This window comes from Emys orbicularis, chromosome 3 (assembly GCF_028017835.1).
Source record: "Emys orbicularis isolate rEmyOrb1 chromosome 3, rEmyOrb1.hap1, whole genome shotgun sequence".
NCBI lineage: Eukaryota > Metazoa > Chordata > Testudines > Emydidae > Emys > Emys orbicularis.
In genome coordinates this window covers 114,124,597-114,141,035 of record NC_088685.1, presented here as the reverse complement: position 1 = coordinate 114,141,035, position 16,439 = coordinate 114,124,597, and the positions used below count along the sequence as shown (strand labels likewise).

The following is a 16,439-nucleotide window of genomic DNA, read 5'->3' as shown; positions in this document are numbered from 1 at the left end:
ACCAGACTCCAAAGAGAAACTGCTGAGCTCCAGTTCATTTGCAAATTTGACACCATCAGATCAGGATTAAACAAAGACTGTGAATGGCTATCCAACTACAGAAGCAGTTTCTCCTCCCTTGGTGTTCACACCTCAACTGCTAGCAGAGCACCTCACCCTCCCTGATTGAACTAACCTCATTATCTCCATACTGATTTATACCTGCCTCTGGAAATTTCCATTACTTGCATCTGAAGAAGTGAGGTTCTTACCCACAAAAACTTATGCTCCCAATACTTCTGTTAGTCTTAAAGGTGCCACAGGACCCTCTGTTGCTTTTTACAGATTCAGACTAACACGGCTACCCCTCTGATCTTTAAAAGCAATTGATGAAAACTTTCGGTATTTCTAGTGTCCCATACCATGGTTTAAGCACCAGTCAATGAATGAGTATTTCTGGGGCCCTACTGAAACCAGAAGGTCAAGAGAAGAGGCTGAAGTCACACCAGCAGAAAATTTGGCTCTAGGGTTTTAAATCCCCAGTTTCTGGAATGTTTTCATCCTGCCAAGGCAGGCTGTGAAACTGCAGTCATTAGTACTAAAATGGAGCTATTAATACTACACTAGACATCCAACTATCAGCTGTTCTAAATTAAATTAATCCAGATAATGCAGAAGATGGGCTAGACCACACACTAGGGGCCCTTTCCAACTGAAATGTTGATTATGTGATCCTTGTTTATTATTGGCATTTACATCCATACATCACTTCTCTAATATTAAATACCTTAAAACTCTACTCCAAAACATTAAAGAGTAGTTTCATTCTGAAGAGTGCATATGTAAAAACTGCAGTCAAATCCAGAAAGCAGATCTGTTATCAGAGACTTATCTAAATGTAGTAACAAAAAGTTTTTACTGCTTTTGTTACCAATAAAGAGCCAACAGAGCTAAAATTGAGTGTGCTATATAGTTTCTGTTATGTCTCATGCATCAACAGAATTGTTTGCCACGGTCCAATCAGTTAAACCTATGAAAACCTATTTAAGGTAAAGCGGTTACAAAAAGTCTAATTTGAAGACAATCGAGTAGCACACATATAACTGAGGACAAAATTTCATCTACAAAAATTTTATTTCTGGCCACGGTGAGCGAAAGGTAAAGAACCCAGTTAATCCCTCAGTCAAGGCAGAATTTACAGGGCTGGCAGTTTGGGAGGAAAAAAAATCTTTCTACCTGTAAACCAAATATATTTGATAGGGAAGTTGATGTACAAAGACGGGTTCCCACAATGGCATTTTTGCAGAGTGACTGTTCAAATTAGTTTCTATCCGCTAATACTCAATACAGCAAAATCTGTACAAGAGACAAGTTTCGTTAAACAACTCCCTGATTTATAAGTCTACTCTAAAGCATCCTCAAAACACATACAAGTCTGCTCCACCTTTATTATCCATTAAGTTACCTATTTTTGCAGGTCCATTGAATGGTCACTAAAAATGGGTCTACTGCAAATACTGCTTGCATAGGTAGAATATGAAATAGAAAGAATGAAGCGGTCAAGTTATAGGCAGCTATATATGCTGCAGAAAAATCGAAGATTCTTCAGGACAGATTTCTAAAGGAATGGGAGGATAGAAACTAAAAGGAAAGCAATTTAGCAGCAGACACAGAGTTAGCTGAATCCACTGGATCTACAATCACCTTTGGCGGGGCACTGTTGTAGAAAAGCAGACATTGCCAGTACAAGAAAAGACTATGTACCTTCAAGAGAGAGGTTGCTGAACTAATCTTTCTCTACAACTTCTTATCTGGAATTCTTCCAAAAAATACTGTTTTGAAGAATGAGAGTATTAAAAACCTTACCATGTTAGTGACAAAAGAGATTACAACTAGTTACTTAACAGGAACTCTAATTGAAAAATTCTATGTTTACTTTCATCCGTTTTTCAATTGATTTCCTTGCTATAACCCAGTGGTTCTCAAACTTTTATACTGGTGACTCCTTTCACACAGCAAGCCTCTGAGTGCGACCCGCCCCCTTATAGATTAAAAACACTCTTTTATATATTTAACACCATTATAAATGATGGAGGCAAAGCGGGGTTGGGGTAGAGGTTGACAGCTCGCGACCCCCCATGTAATAACCTCACCCCCTCTGAGGGGTCCCGACCCCCAGTTTGAGAACCCCTGCTATAACCCAACTTCAAATTGAGATTTTCTGGCTTTATTTGTATTGCGCCAGTTTGATACACAAGTATCATGTGACAAGTGCAATACAAAGGAAGGCTGCAAAATCAAACTGTTATTTTAATATTACACGGGCAAAACATTGCATATGAGTAAGCATGACAGGTAAGTGGGGAACATGGAGACCTGGGAGATGGGTCGGAAACAAGAGGGAGTGTGGGCTATAATGGCAGAGAGAAAGGAGGGTCAGGGCAAAACTGGGAGGCAAGATCGAACCAGTATCTTAGATGCCTATATACAAATGCGAGAAGTATGGGTAATAAGCAGGAAGAACTGGAAGTGCTAATAAATAAATACAACTATGACATTGTTGGCATCACTGAAACTTGGTGGGATAATACACATGATTGGAATGTTGGTGTGGATGGGTACAGCTTGCTCAGGAAGGATAGACAGGGGGAAAAGGGAGGAGGTGTTGCCTTATATATTAAAAATGTACACACTTGGACTGAGGTGGAGATGGACATAGGAGACGGAAGTGTTGAGAGTCTCTGGGTTAGGCTAAAAGGGGTAAAAAACAAGGGTGATGTCATGCTAGGAGTCTACTACAGGTCACCTAACCAGGTGGAAGAGGTGGATGAGGCTTTTTTTAAGCAACTAACAAAATCATCCAAAGCCCGAGATTTGGTAGTGATGGGGGACTTCAACTATCCAAATATATGTTGGGAAAATAAAACAGCGGGGCACAGACTATCCAACAAATTCTTGGACTGCATTGCAGACAACTTTTTATTTCAGAAGGTTGAAAAAGCTACTAGGGGGGAAGCTGTTCTAAACTTGATTTTAACAAATAGGGAGGAACTCACTGAGAATTTGAAAGTAGAAGGCAGCTTGGGTGAAAGTGATCATGAAATCATAGAGTTTGAAATTCTAAGGAAGGGTAGAAGGGAGCACAGCAAAATAGAGACAATGGATTTCAGGAAGGCGGATTTTGGTAAGCTCAGAGAGCTGATAGGTAAGGTCCCATGGGAATCAAGACTGAGGGGAAAAACAACTGAGGAGAGTTGGCAGTTTTTCAAAGGGACACTATTAAGGGCCCAAAAGCAAGCTATTCCGCTGGTTAGGAAAGATAGAAAATGTGGCAAAAGACCACCTTGGCTTAACCACGAGATCTTGCATGATCTAAAAAATAAAAAGGAGTCAAAAAATGGAAACTAGGACAGATTACAAAGGATGAATATAGGCAAACAACACAGGAATGCAGGGGCAAGATTAGAAAGGCAAAGGCACAAAATGAGCTCAAGCTAGTTACGGGAATAAAGGGAAACAAGAAGACTTTTTATCAATACATTAGAAGCAAAAGGAAGACCAAAGACAGGGTAGGCCCACTGCTCAGTGAAGAGGGAGAAATAGTAACAGGAAACTTGGAAATGGCAGAGATGCTTAATGACTTATTTGTTTCGGTCTTCACCGAGAAGTCTGAAGGAATGCCTACCTAGTGAATGCTAATGGGAAGGGGGTAGGTTTAGCAGATAAAATAAAAAAACGAACAAGTTAAAAATCACTTAGACAAGTTAGATGCCTGCAAGTCACCAGGGCCTGATGAAATGCATCCTAGAATACTCAAGGAGCTAATAGAGGAGGTATCTGAGCCTCTAGCTATTATCTTTGGAAAATCATGGGAGACGGGAGAGATTCCAGAAGACTGGAAAAAGGGCAAATATAGTGCCCATCTATAAAAAGGGAAATAAAAACAAGCCAGGAAACTACAGACCAGTTAGTTTAACTTCTGTGCCAGGGAAGATAATGGAGCAAGTAATTAAGGAAATCATCTGCAAACACTTGGAAGGTGTTTACGTGATAGGGAATAGCCAACATGGATTTGTAAAGAACAAATCGTGTCAAACCAATCTGATAGCTTTCTTTGATAGGATAACGAGCCTTGTGGATAAGGGAGAAGCTGTGGATGTGGTATACCTAGACATTAGTAAGGCATTTGATACGGTCTCGCATGATATTCTTATCGATAAACTAGGCAAATACAATTTAAATGGGGCTACTATAAGGTGGGTGCATAACTGGCTGGATACCCGTACTCAGAGAGTTGTTATTAATGGTTCCCAATCCTGCTGGAAAGGCATAACGAGTGGGGTTCCGCAGGGGTCTGTTTTGGGACCGGCTCTGTTCAATATCTTCATTAACAACTTAGATATTGGCATAAAAAGTACGCTTATTAAGTTTGCAGATGATACCAAACTGGGAGGGATTGCAACTGCTTTGGAGGACAGGGTCATAATTCAAAATGATCTGGACAAATTGGAGAAATGATCTGAGGTAAACAGGATGAAGTTCAACAAAGACAAATGCAAAGTGCTCCACTTAGGAAGGAACAATCAGTTTCACACATACGGAATGGGAAGAGACTGTCTAGGAAGGAGTACGGCAGAAAGGGATCTAGGGGTTATAGCTGACCACAAGCTAAATATGAATCAACAGTGTGATGCTGTTGCAAAAAAAGCAAACGTGATTCTGGGATGCATTAACAGGTGTGTTGTGAGCAAGACACAAGAAGTCATTCTTCCGCTCTACTCTGCACTGGTTAGGCCCCAGCTGGAGTATTGTGTCCAGTTCTGGGCACCGCATTTCAAGAAAGATGTGGCGAAATTGGAGAGGGTCCAGAGAAGAGCAACAAGAATGATTAAAGGTCTTGAGAACATGACCTATGAAGGAAGGCTGAAAGAATTGGGTTTGTTTAGTTTGGAAAAGAGAAGACTGAGAGGGGACATGATAGCATTTTTCAGGTATCTAAAAGGGTGTCATAAGGAGGAGGGAGAAAACTTGTTCACCTTAGCCTCTAAGGATAGAACAAGAAGCAATGGGCTTAAACTGCAGCAAGGGAGGTTTAGGTTGGACATTAGGAAAAAGTTCCTAACTGTCAGGGTTGTTAAACACTGGAATAAACTACCTAGGGAAGTTGTGCAATCTCCATCTCTGGAGATATTTAAGAGTAGGTTAGATAAATGTCTACCAGGGATGGTCTAGACAGTATTTGGTCCTGCCATGAGGGCAGGGGACTGGACTCGATGACCTCTCGAGGTCCCTTCCAGTCCTAGAATCTATGAAATCTATGACTTTTTAAAATGACTAATAATTGTATCTCTAAAACAAAATAGTTTTCAACTGCAACAAGGTGAATTACTATTCTGTAAACAAATTAATGTATTTGAAAATATAACAAATGCTAACTGCATGAGGGGATACATACTAATGGCACCCAAGTACATTAATCCAGTTAATGTAAAATTAATGTAAATTAATCACAAAATCTATTACTGTATTCTCCACGATACCCAAATACAGTAACAAACAAGTAAACAAAAAGCAAATTAAGCACTTCTGTCCATCTATTGATAGATATCAGAACAAGTGCTGCCTCCTTCACAAATAAGATCAGAATTTTGCAGAGCAACTGTTATTACAACTTGAAACCACCATGCTGCATTAAATACAGGTTGGACTGATACTTCCACAGCTCTGCTGTTTTATTTAGTAATATATTATGACTCAATTTGTGTGTGAATTAAAGATTTTATTGAAAACTAAACAGTAATGACAGCAACTGTGCAATCAGTTAAAAAAAGTACAAGACCTTCGTAACTGCCTGCAGCCAAAATCTGCAAAAAAGTTAACAAAAATGAAGAACTCCTGCATGGTTTTCAGTGATTTAATGGGCACATTCATTTGTGCTTTAGGTGGCTGCTATTTACATCAAGATAAAAATCTCTTCTTTTTCTGTGATGGCCACAGTCCAGCTTCTTGCCTTCAGCTGGGACAAACAGTGGCTTAGCACTTGATTTTGCAGATTTGCAAAACGTGTATCTGCTCTTCACCTTATCAAATGTCCTAAGACCAGCCCTGACATCTATTTTTAAAGAAAACTGTATTCAGCATCATTCTTATTATGGAAAGCCAAGTTTTGGACACTTTAATCGGCATGATCAGCTTTGCTTGACATTGCTTAAAAACCCTAAAACAGAACTTCATTTACACTTTATTCTCTCTGTACTAATGAAAAGCATATGTTTCAAGACCATTACACATTAACTCCTCAACATTTTAGCTGACAGAATTCACTTGAATGAAAAACATCTGTGCTTAGAGCCTCTCTCTGATATAGCAGAAATACTAAAAGCAGAGAGATTAGGAGAGGCCTATCCCTGAATTCCAGCAATGCAAAATTAAAAACAAACATTTTAAAGAACTATAAGGTAGATAAATTCTGACTGACTTGTATTGCAGAATCTCTTTTGGCAGAACTACTGCAGCTATCTAGCATATACTTTTTAAAAGGGAACATGTTTGAATCCAATATCAAGTCAAAAAATTGTCTTTGCAAGTGGTGGCTAATTACAACAGTGAGTGACTCACCAGCTGGTGCACTGCACTGTGGCTAGGTGCAGCATGGCCAGGTTTCCCGCCCCCCCCCCCCCCATACACCTGTTGTCTTGACCCACTGATGGTCCCCTTTTGGCTTGTGACTTGGCCCTCCAGTCAGGTCACTTTCAGGTAACATAGCGTTTTCACCCAGTAGTCCTAGGATCTCAGACCAGGCTGATGGCCCTGGTCTAGGCCCAACAGTCCTTCTAGCCCTGTGGGTCTGAGGTCTTCCAGTTAGTTTTCCAAGAGATGTTGCAGGGAAAACCAGTCCATCCCTCTACTCCGGGTTCTGACCCAGCTACCCTTGTAGCAAGTAGTTAAAGTGTCTGGTCAGACATCTTGCTTCTTCCATGGACTACGCTGGCCCACCTTCTAATCAGAGGGCTCATATTCTCAGTGGGGGTCTGCTCTGGAGCAAAACCCTTAGTCCTCGTTCTCAAGGCCACAAAGGAAAGGAAACTAAATTTAACAAATAAAGAGCAGTACCAACTTCTGTGTCCTATCACGATCCTCCAGCCATTTGTCCTATCACTCTCTGCCCATAGGTAAGGCTGCGATTTAGTCACGGAATCCGTGACTTCAGCCAGTGCTGGCTAGGAGCTGCAGGGTTTAAATAAAAAATGAGGGAAATCAGGTTTCAGGATGAATCTCTATGCTTATCTCATCCTATAAATACTGTACATAGGAGTCATTACAGCCTACAGATTTACACTGCTTCCATACAACAGAATTAGTGGTCCAGAAACTGGCAAGCACAAACTGGGAGGTATCAGCATCAGTGTTATGGACACCAGCGATGGCCCTTGTATACTCCGCAGCTGAGTACTGTGCACCGGTAAGGACCAGAAGTAGCCATACTCGGCTTGCTGATGTTGAACTAAATACTGCAGTGCAATCACTAGAACCCTGAAGTTGACCCCAACACCCGGGCTGCCGGTGGTGTCACACATTGCTCCCTCATCCATTTGCCGCAATGCCACAATCCTCCGGGAATTCCAGAGGGTCATGGAAAATGTATGTCTTCCCATCTACCAGGACCTTAACAACATCCTTCACCATCACTTGAAGTCGCCTAAGCCCTTTTGGACCCACACATTTAACATTCAATAATGCAACTTCAACCCTGATGAAGCTTGGAAAGCCGAATGGAGTTCACAAGAAGTCACAAATAAACGCCTTATGAGAGACCTGATGCAGAAGATCCCTGGCTTTGATCTCCCATGAAGCTCATGAGCTACCCTAAACCATATCCGCACAAACCATGGTAGATGCGGATACTTGCTGCACAAATGGAAAATTAAAGACTCTCCAATGTGTGACTGGTCACCCAGAACAGACCATGGATTATATAACAACTCACAAATATAAGGAGGCATCACTGTAATACACTCTGCTACTCTAGATGCAATTATCTGAACATAAAATTATAGTGTTGCTCTACATTTACATCAGCCATACAAAGAAGAAATGGATGATAGCTTCAATTTTAACTATTTCCAAGGCTCTGTTTCACACCAGGCCATTTCCCCCAAGTTTTTAAAGTGGTGCACAGGGTGCAACTGCGATAGATTGTCAATGGTTTTTATGCCAGTAAATCTTTACATAACCCTTTAAAAGGGTAGGTGCTCACATTTGAACCAACAGTGAAGGTGGTGTGTGAACAAATATTTTAATTTACAAAGCAAATAAAGTAATAAGAAAAAACATTTTAATGCAAGATCATAATTAAGAGAGTGCCTAAATCAAATGACACAAATACGGGTCACCTCACACATCACTAGCTGACCTGAGCATTACAACCACTGGCATAGCCTCACTATGACTGTTGATCTGATAACACAACTCAAGAACCTACTGTGATTCAACATAAAACGAAATAATCAGGAATTATATTTAAGAAGTTGCTGCAAGACAGTCTGATAGCACTGGCAAGGCAATGTACTGCCATGCAGACAATTCTGGTTCACAACCAGACATGGGTCTCTTGTTCTCCTAGCCAGTGGAGAGTGAATACATCAGGTCTCCTAGTGAGTGGGATCATGCTTGCATGCAGAGCACACCTTAGTGAAAGTTAAATACCAGCATTCCCTTCTTCAAAAGGAAAGCACAGTCACCTCGTGATGGGAATGGGCCAGACACAGCAACAGAACAAAACGGGATTAAAGTATGACATCCATTAAAAACCTAATGTAACCTTTATTCTCACAAAGTTACCCTAAAGGGCGGTCTGCATCCTTCAAATGAGAATCAATTAGCATATAATTATTATGCAGGAGTGAATGAAAACTTCACCCATGGACTCGTATTATACAAATATTTAGATAGCATTTATCACTGTACTGTCATTCAAATACTGGCTACTACAGAAATAAGGATTTAGTTTATAAATTTGATTATCTTCTCTTTTCTGACAGACATTGTTCTAAGTAATGGGACTCTATTTAATATCCTTTCTCCCATTGTGTCTGTGCCTTCTGCAGTGTGAGGTCTCATCTTAATGTCACCTCATATCTGCTTATTGGACACATTAGCAAGACCAAAACTATAGCTTTCTAGAAAAAGGAGTCCATGCTGACATCAGGCTGCCAAAACTCTGTGGCTCTCATTCAGCAGTATATATGTCCAACTACCACACTGCATGTGCTGCTTTTCAGGGGTCCTACACTGTAACATAGAAGTTGAACATACTGCTACTGTTCCAGGCCCTTAATTCAGAGATAAAGCAAAAACATACTAACTGATGCAAATTCTACTGCTTTTCCAAAGCTAAGTGAGGACATCCTCTTCTAGAATATGCTCCACCCTCATAAACCTCTTCTGTAACCATGTTGTTTGGACTTTGAACAAATATGAATAGTAGGAAGGAGTACAAGAGTTTAAACAACAGTAGCAATAGAATAGTATGTCATGATGTCAGAACATGCTCTGCGATTACCTACCATATTTTGGAGACATATGTATTGCTCAGTGCTATTACATACTCATCCAAAATTGTGTTGGCACACATACAGATTCTGCTCTGAATAAGAAAGGACCTTCATCAGACAATTATTAAAAAAATGGTTATTGCACCACAAAGTGGCAAATTAATTTGACATTCTTGAATCCTCAAAACATATTTTTTAAAACATTAGAAGAAAAGATCTATATTGAAAACAAAAGTTAGTGTTTTACTCTGAATATATAGAGCCACTAATCCTATGAATCTACTAAGCCCTTTCCATTTCCCTGGAGACAGTGGGAAAGAATTAAAGCTATTTAATATAAGAAAAGCATCAGTCTGCCTCCCTGAAGGGGGGCAAAAAGTGGGGATCAGAACTGTATAATATCTTCACATGCACAGGGAATGTAAGGGGATATTAACAATGTTCTTTTAAAATACTTTCTATGATCTGTAAGAAAGTTAGTGATTAGTCTCTCTTCAACACAAAGAATAAATCAATACCCGAAGATGGGTTGCCACCAGACTCCTTGTTGTTATTATTGAATTAGACACCAAAGGACCAGTATTGAGAAAGCCTAGCAGCTATGCTTTATTTTTTGGAAGTGTATTATCAGATAAATATTAGACAAATCTGAGTATGCTAGATCTGTAGAGTGATTTCTGAACAAAAGGCGTTTGAAATGACTGAGAAAGGTGAAAAAATATTCTAAACGTTTCCTTGCAGCATCCAGGATACTAAAAAAAGTTTGTCTAAATTCTTAAGTATTTCTTAGCAGGTTCTTCCATCCAGGGAAGGGAAGGAATCTACTGACTTATCAAGTGCAAGAACTAGGGTCTCATCTGTGAACATGGCATACTATTAAAGATCTTTATCTTTCATGAAATTCTGGAAAGGAGAGAATGCATAGAGAAGTTCCTGTGCTCAGGACTAAGACAAGGCAACAAGAACCATGGTATCTTCTGCCTCCATCTACTAAAAAGTCATGTGATTTTTTTGAAAGGTCTAGAGTGAGGTCACCACATTTCTCTGTCCATAGCTGTCAAACCCAATTACGGAGACTCCATTCTGACTGATTCACTTGTTAACAACTCAGTCTGCTATAGAGCAGAGTTCCTCTTATTTGAAGAACTGAGATAGAGAATATAGTTTTCTATTTCAGGTGAATAATAGCTTCTCAAACTAGCACAATGCTGCACAAGGATATTTACTTAAAGTTTTTTTTTTTAATTAATCCTGTTAGAAATGTTCCTGATTCAAATTTTGCTAACAAACTCCTATGGAAATATTAATAAGAACCAATAGGTTGCATATTTAACCACATCTTCAGAACTATAGGGTGGAGTGGGCTTGTTCACTAGTTTGTCACTCTGAAGACACTGGGTAAGGTCACAAGTAGAAATAAGTTTTGTCATCTCTTCCTAGTACCTTATGGACTGCTCTGTTTCTCAAGCTACAACAAGATCAAAAAGCAATTGATGCTCAAGGAAGGAACAAGCTGGCCATGGAATAGCAAAGCCTTGTGTGAATAAGCTACCTGCCTAAGCAAAGTAAGTTACACCGACCTAAGTACCGGTGTGGACACTGCTAGATTGGCGGGGTAGCTTCTCCCACAAACATAGCTCTCCCGCTGGCATAATAAAACCACCTCCATGGGAGGCGATAGCTCTCTCCCGTCAGCATCGAGCATTTTCACCAGATGTGCTACAGTGGCACAGCCCAAAAAAAGGTGCATTTTTTTAATGCTACCATGTATGCTAAATGCTGATATTTAAACAAACAGTCATTTAATGTGCTAAAAACATACCTTTTATTCCAGGTGCACACATGGCCATAATAGACAGATATTAAATGGCAAAACTGTAGGGAAGGTGTCACACCCAGCCCACACTATGCATAGCTCTAACCAGTACTGATTTTAAAACTTGGAGCAGTTCAAAACTACTCACTAGAACAGTTTTTAAAATGGTTTAACTACTCAACGTAGACATGTCCAAAAAGCATTAAAATTGGTGAATAATATTCATTACTAGGTAGTCCCATGATTTGTAAAGCATTTTGGCCCCATTCAGTTTTGTGCGTTAAATCATGTTACCTTTTTAAATTTAAAGTGCCTTAGAACCCTGTTTAAAACTGCATCACGTAAAAATTTTAATAGAAGCAACATTGAGGCCCTCTCATGAAAAGCAATTTCCCATATAAATTGGTAGAGAAATGCCTAAAAACCTACTCATCATACCTCATATTGGATTTAACTTGGTATTAGACTGATTTGATTCTTTAAATGAGCTACAACAGTCATTACAACTCCAGAGTTAGAAATATGCAACGAGTAATAATGAGACACTAGAAAGATTTCATAACTTAAAAAATTACTTAGTATTTACTAGTCAGAGGCCAATACAAAAGACAAGGGGAAATCCCACCAATTAAATTCAGGACAATGTGGTGGGGAGACTTCTCATCTAGCTGAAAGACACCCTACTTCAAACTAAATGGTACCAGAATGTGTGGAGACAAAAAGATAGGTCTGTTACTCAATACCTTCCCTTAGGCTCCATTTTTGGGTCCTGTTCCCCCATGAATAGCTCTGGGCCATGTTTCTGTTAAGAGTATTCATTAAATCATCAACAGTGAAAGATATTCTTGTCAATTTCATTGCCCTCTGCAAGGTTCTGACTAATAGCAGTGAAAACTAACAAAGGTCAATTTCCCTCTCTTTTAGAAGGCTATTAGCAGCAGAGTCATGCCTATGAACTCAGGAAGACAAACATTGTTTTATATTTGGAATGCTTCCCCTCTCTAACAAATAAACAAACAAAAACAAGAAGTGAAGATTTAAATTCTGCAGAGACTGGTTTATCCCTCCATTCCAATTCCGACAAAATTTAAGTGCCTTTAGCAAGTGGATTTTTCAAGCCCTGTAAGTAATATCAAACATTAGCCAAAGATTTACCAGTTAGATGTTTCAGATAAGAACCACATTTTGAAATATTTTTCTCCTTTTCACTAGTTCAGTACAACTGTTTCAACATTTCCATTAAAATATCAAAAAAGTAAAACAAAACATTTGCGTTTATACTGCTGCTCAAGCTAAACTTGCTTGTCCTCCAAGAATGCTTACTCTTGCCTATTAAAAAGCAAGCACATTCATAAGGCACTATTACACTGATATTAGATATTCTTCATTTAACCACTTTTACAGATCACCCTCACTATAATCCTAGGGATGCCATGTATTGCTAATTTATTTATAGGAAACAAATAGCAACCTAACTGTAAGAGATATCTTCAATAGATAACAAATACATACTATTTACATATAAGGATAGTTTTAATAAAATGTCCTTATAATATGATGCTCCCATGAACAATGCACTATTCATCAATAAATTATAATAAAATACATCACCTTTGTATGTTTTTACACATCTTACCTCATTCAGTTTATATCTAAAATTCTCTCCTCTCTGAATCTCTCATAACAATTAACTTTTTGTAAATATAACTTAAATTGAAAAGAGAGCTTAAAAAGGACTGAAAATCCATTAATATTGTATTGTAATATTGTATTTCATTTTTAGTTGAAGGAGGTAGAGTTACCATGTTACTCAACTCCCAGAATACTATAAGCAGTAGCAAGGAGTAACAAAGTAGCAGCAGCAACAAGAAAAAGATGAGATTTACCTGCAGTTTATAAAGGGATTAACTTACTTTTCCTAGAAAGATGATTTGAAGCTTCTAGAAATGTCAAAACTTAAGTAGATTTCAGGATAATAGCAAATTCAATTGACTACATTCCCCTATTAAGTGATGTTCAGGCAATTCCAATCTGTTTTTGGAAAGACATTTAGGCCCCTTCTCAACCAAATAAATGCAACTAATTTTTTATTTAGTTAGCACTGTTAAGCACAGAAGAACACAGTTATTGTTGATTTAGGCTACAAATTCCATGCTAGTTTGAAATGTACAAGTTACTCAGTGTTGATGATAGAACTGTTAAAAGATCAAATGGTGCTGCTAAAACAATCTTTTGGTGGCTTAAAAACAAACGGCAAATAATTACAGCATTAGAAAGCAGCTCCCCAGAAGAAAATCCACAAACAAGCATGAAGCCAACATTTCCCTTTGGAAGATTTTCATGTCCAAAAAGACAACACCACCACAATCTTTAACACATCTTAGTACAGGCCTCTACTCAGATTTATGTTTAACTGCTGTAAAAATGCCAACGCAACAGAGAGTTCACAGACACGTATACCAACCCAAGATAGTGGAAACTGAGGAGCCATACATCACAGCACTGGCATATTCTCAAAAGATGTGTGCACACACAAAGACACAAAAGAGACAGAACCCAACAACAGCAACCAAGAGTTTTCCCTCTTCCCTCTCCTTCAAATGCAAATGCATACCTGATTTCCAGAGTGCTTCCTCACACTAGCTCCAGCAAAGCAGAAGAATAAGCCAGGACAGGACTCCAATCAGCAGCACAGTGATTTTCTTTTTATAACAGAATGAAAGGATACAGCCTTAAAGCTCCAGTCTGAGTCCCGATTGCCAGTATCCTCTGAACAGGATCAAATGCCAAGGCTGAAGGCTGATAGGGGAAACCATGGCGTACGGTCTAACAAGTCAGAGCAGTGAAGTAACGGTGGGTCAAGCAGCAGACCAAAAATAAATAAAATCAAGAGTGTATTAGGAGGAGGGGTTCAGTTTTAATGGCACTTCAGTAAGGAAACAAGCATTTAGGAAAAAAGATTTGATGCAAAACAGCACTTTAGCCTGAATTCATTACAGAAAATTTCTGGTAGAGAATCTATTTCATTCATCCTTGAACATGAAATAAAAGATGGTTACTGAAAATGGATTTGATTTTTACCTCTTTTCTTAAAAAAGCCACCAACTACTTCCATTTCATTTTGTCCCTTCCCCTATTCTCTGGCTTCTTGTTTATAGCTATGTACAAGGCATTTGACAATTAAAATATGAGAGGTTTCCTGGGACGCTTGACAACGCAGCCAGCACTGTAAATTAAACTATTACAAATCATTAGAACTGCTCTTCAGAGAGCCATCCCCATTTCTCTCAAGCAGGACACAGTGCATCCTCTCTCCAGGACAGCATTTTAAAAGAAATCACACATCCCCCCCCCCCCCCCCCAAACCAATACTTAATATTAAGCTATTGGAATGGCTACCTTTTTTGACTAGCCAGGATTTTAATTACTACTTGTGCAGTTATCAAATTAACTGTACTGTAGGACAATAATTGATTCAAATTAATGAATTGTGCTGTTTCACTGCATGACTCACTTTTCACACAAAAATATTAATATAGTGATCTAACCTTGATCACAGCTATGCAAATGAAAAAATAAAACCATACAAATGCTAGCTTTTCTATTTAAAAAAAAAATCTTATATTAAAATTACAAATAAATATACAGATGCCAGTGTGGTGATTTAGGACCTCAAAAATGCACACACACAGGTTTTACTTTAATGACGTTAAATAGGTTACGTTAGACAGCCATGCCTCTCAACTTTCAATAATTTTGCAAGTGATAAGGGATTACAGTGTAACTGTAAACAAGGCCATTTAACTCAACACTGCTTTTTCCTTTCCAGATCCCTTACCTCTTTTAAATTGCTAATAAAAATGCCTGGAACACTAGATAAAATGTAAAGCAATATACACAAACAAGCCCAACCAAATAACAAGTAGGCCCTGGATGTTGTAAAGATAAAGATGGGTGTTAATATTCAAATTAGTTTTTATTCCTCTTCATGCAGCTGCTGGATTAATTTGCTGCATCATCCTTTTATAAATGTATAGACCTCAAGTGCAATAATTATACCAGCAATGAACAACATTAACTTCTCTCCCACCTCAAGTTGAGAATATCAGAAGTGTCTACTTGATAACAAGCTCCAACAAATCCAGCATAAACGTCTACAGCCCATGTTAGGTGCAAAAGGATAAATGCACTTCCAAATAATGTGAAGGGTTAGGTTCCCCATACTGCCAGTCCATCACTCAAATGCAACAGCAATCAGATTTCCATTATACCCAGGTACCATTACTCTCCTCCCTACTTTCCACTTTCCCCCTCCCCAGCTTATTCTGAACAGACACAGTATTATGTGCATGAAATAGCCTAGAGGCAAGAGAATCAATCCAGACATTGTCAAGGGAGGGAAAAGATGATCGAGCAAACCCTTTACAACTCCCACAGCATTCCCTCCCCATCCCTAAAGAGTAGAGGGGTTCAGATAATTGTAGATATTGAAAACCCAAGAGCCCAATGCCTGCAGAGCCCATCATGGCTACGTTATCTCCCCCAGGGCTGCGAGCGGGGCTCCTGGCTGCAGTCTTCACCTTGCAGAGCTGGAAGTGCTCGGACTGGAGCGTCTCCGGGATGTCGCTCTCCCGGTTCCCGGACTGCTGTTGCTGCGAGGAGGAGGAAGCCGAGGAGGAGGACGAGACCGCTGTCAGGCCGTCCAGCACTTTCCTGATGTTAAATTTCCTCATGGTCTCGGCGGCGGCGCTCCCTGTTCTTCTGCCTGCCGCCGCCTCCCGCTTTTCCGGGCGCTCCCCGCCGCCTCAGCCCCCCGCGCACAGAGAGGGGAGCTGAGAGCCCTGCAGCGCAGGCGGTGCTAGGCGAGTGGTGCTGTCCAAGCGGTTCCCCTCATTCACAGGAACAGGGAACCAGAAGCAAGGCGGCGGGCGGACCCAGGCAGACGGCGAGCCCCTGAGCCGGCAGGGGAGGATAAATCCTAACGCAGGGGGAAGCCTAGGGCGCGGTGCGGAGACGGGGCACCCCAAGTGACCCCTAGAAGGTAAATCTGCTCCCCCCGCCTCCTCTCGAGGCCTCAGATGACCCCCTCC

At 39.9% G+C, this 16,439-nt stretch overlaps 1 protein-coding gene across 4 annotated transcripts in view; it reads right to left on the bottom strand.

Moving 5' to 3' along the window:
* STXBP5 (syntaxin binding protein 5) overlaps window positions 1-16,082 on the bottom strand; it is a 179,381-nt gene extending 163,299 nt beyond the window's left edge. For all 4 annotated transcript variants that reach the window (XM_065400761.1, XM_065400762.1, XM_065400763.1 and 1 more), the window contains exons 1-2: window positions 15,930-16,082; window positions 14,078-14,175 (exon numbers count right to left, since the gene is read on the bottom strand). In XM_065400761.1, the coding sequence (XP_065256833.1) occupies window positions 14,078-14,175; window positions 15,930-16,082 (251 nt within the window). The remainder of the gene's footprint in view (window positions 1-14,077; window positions 14,176-15,929) is intronic.
* Between the last annotated feature and the right edge of the window lie 357 nt (window positions 16,083-16,439).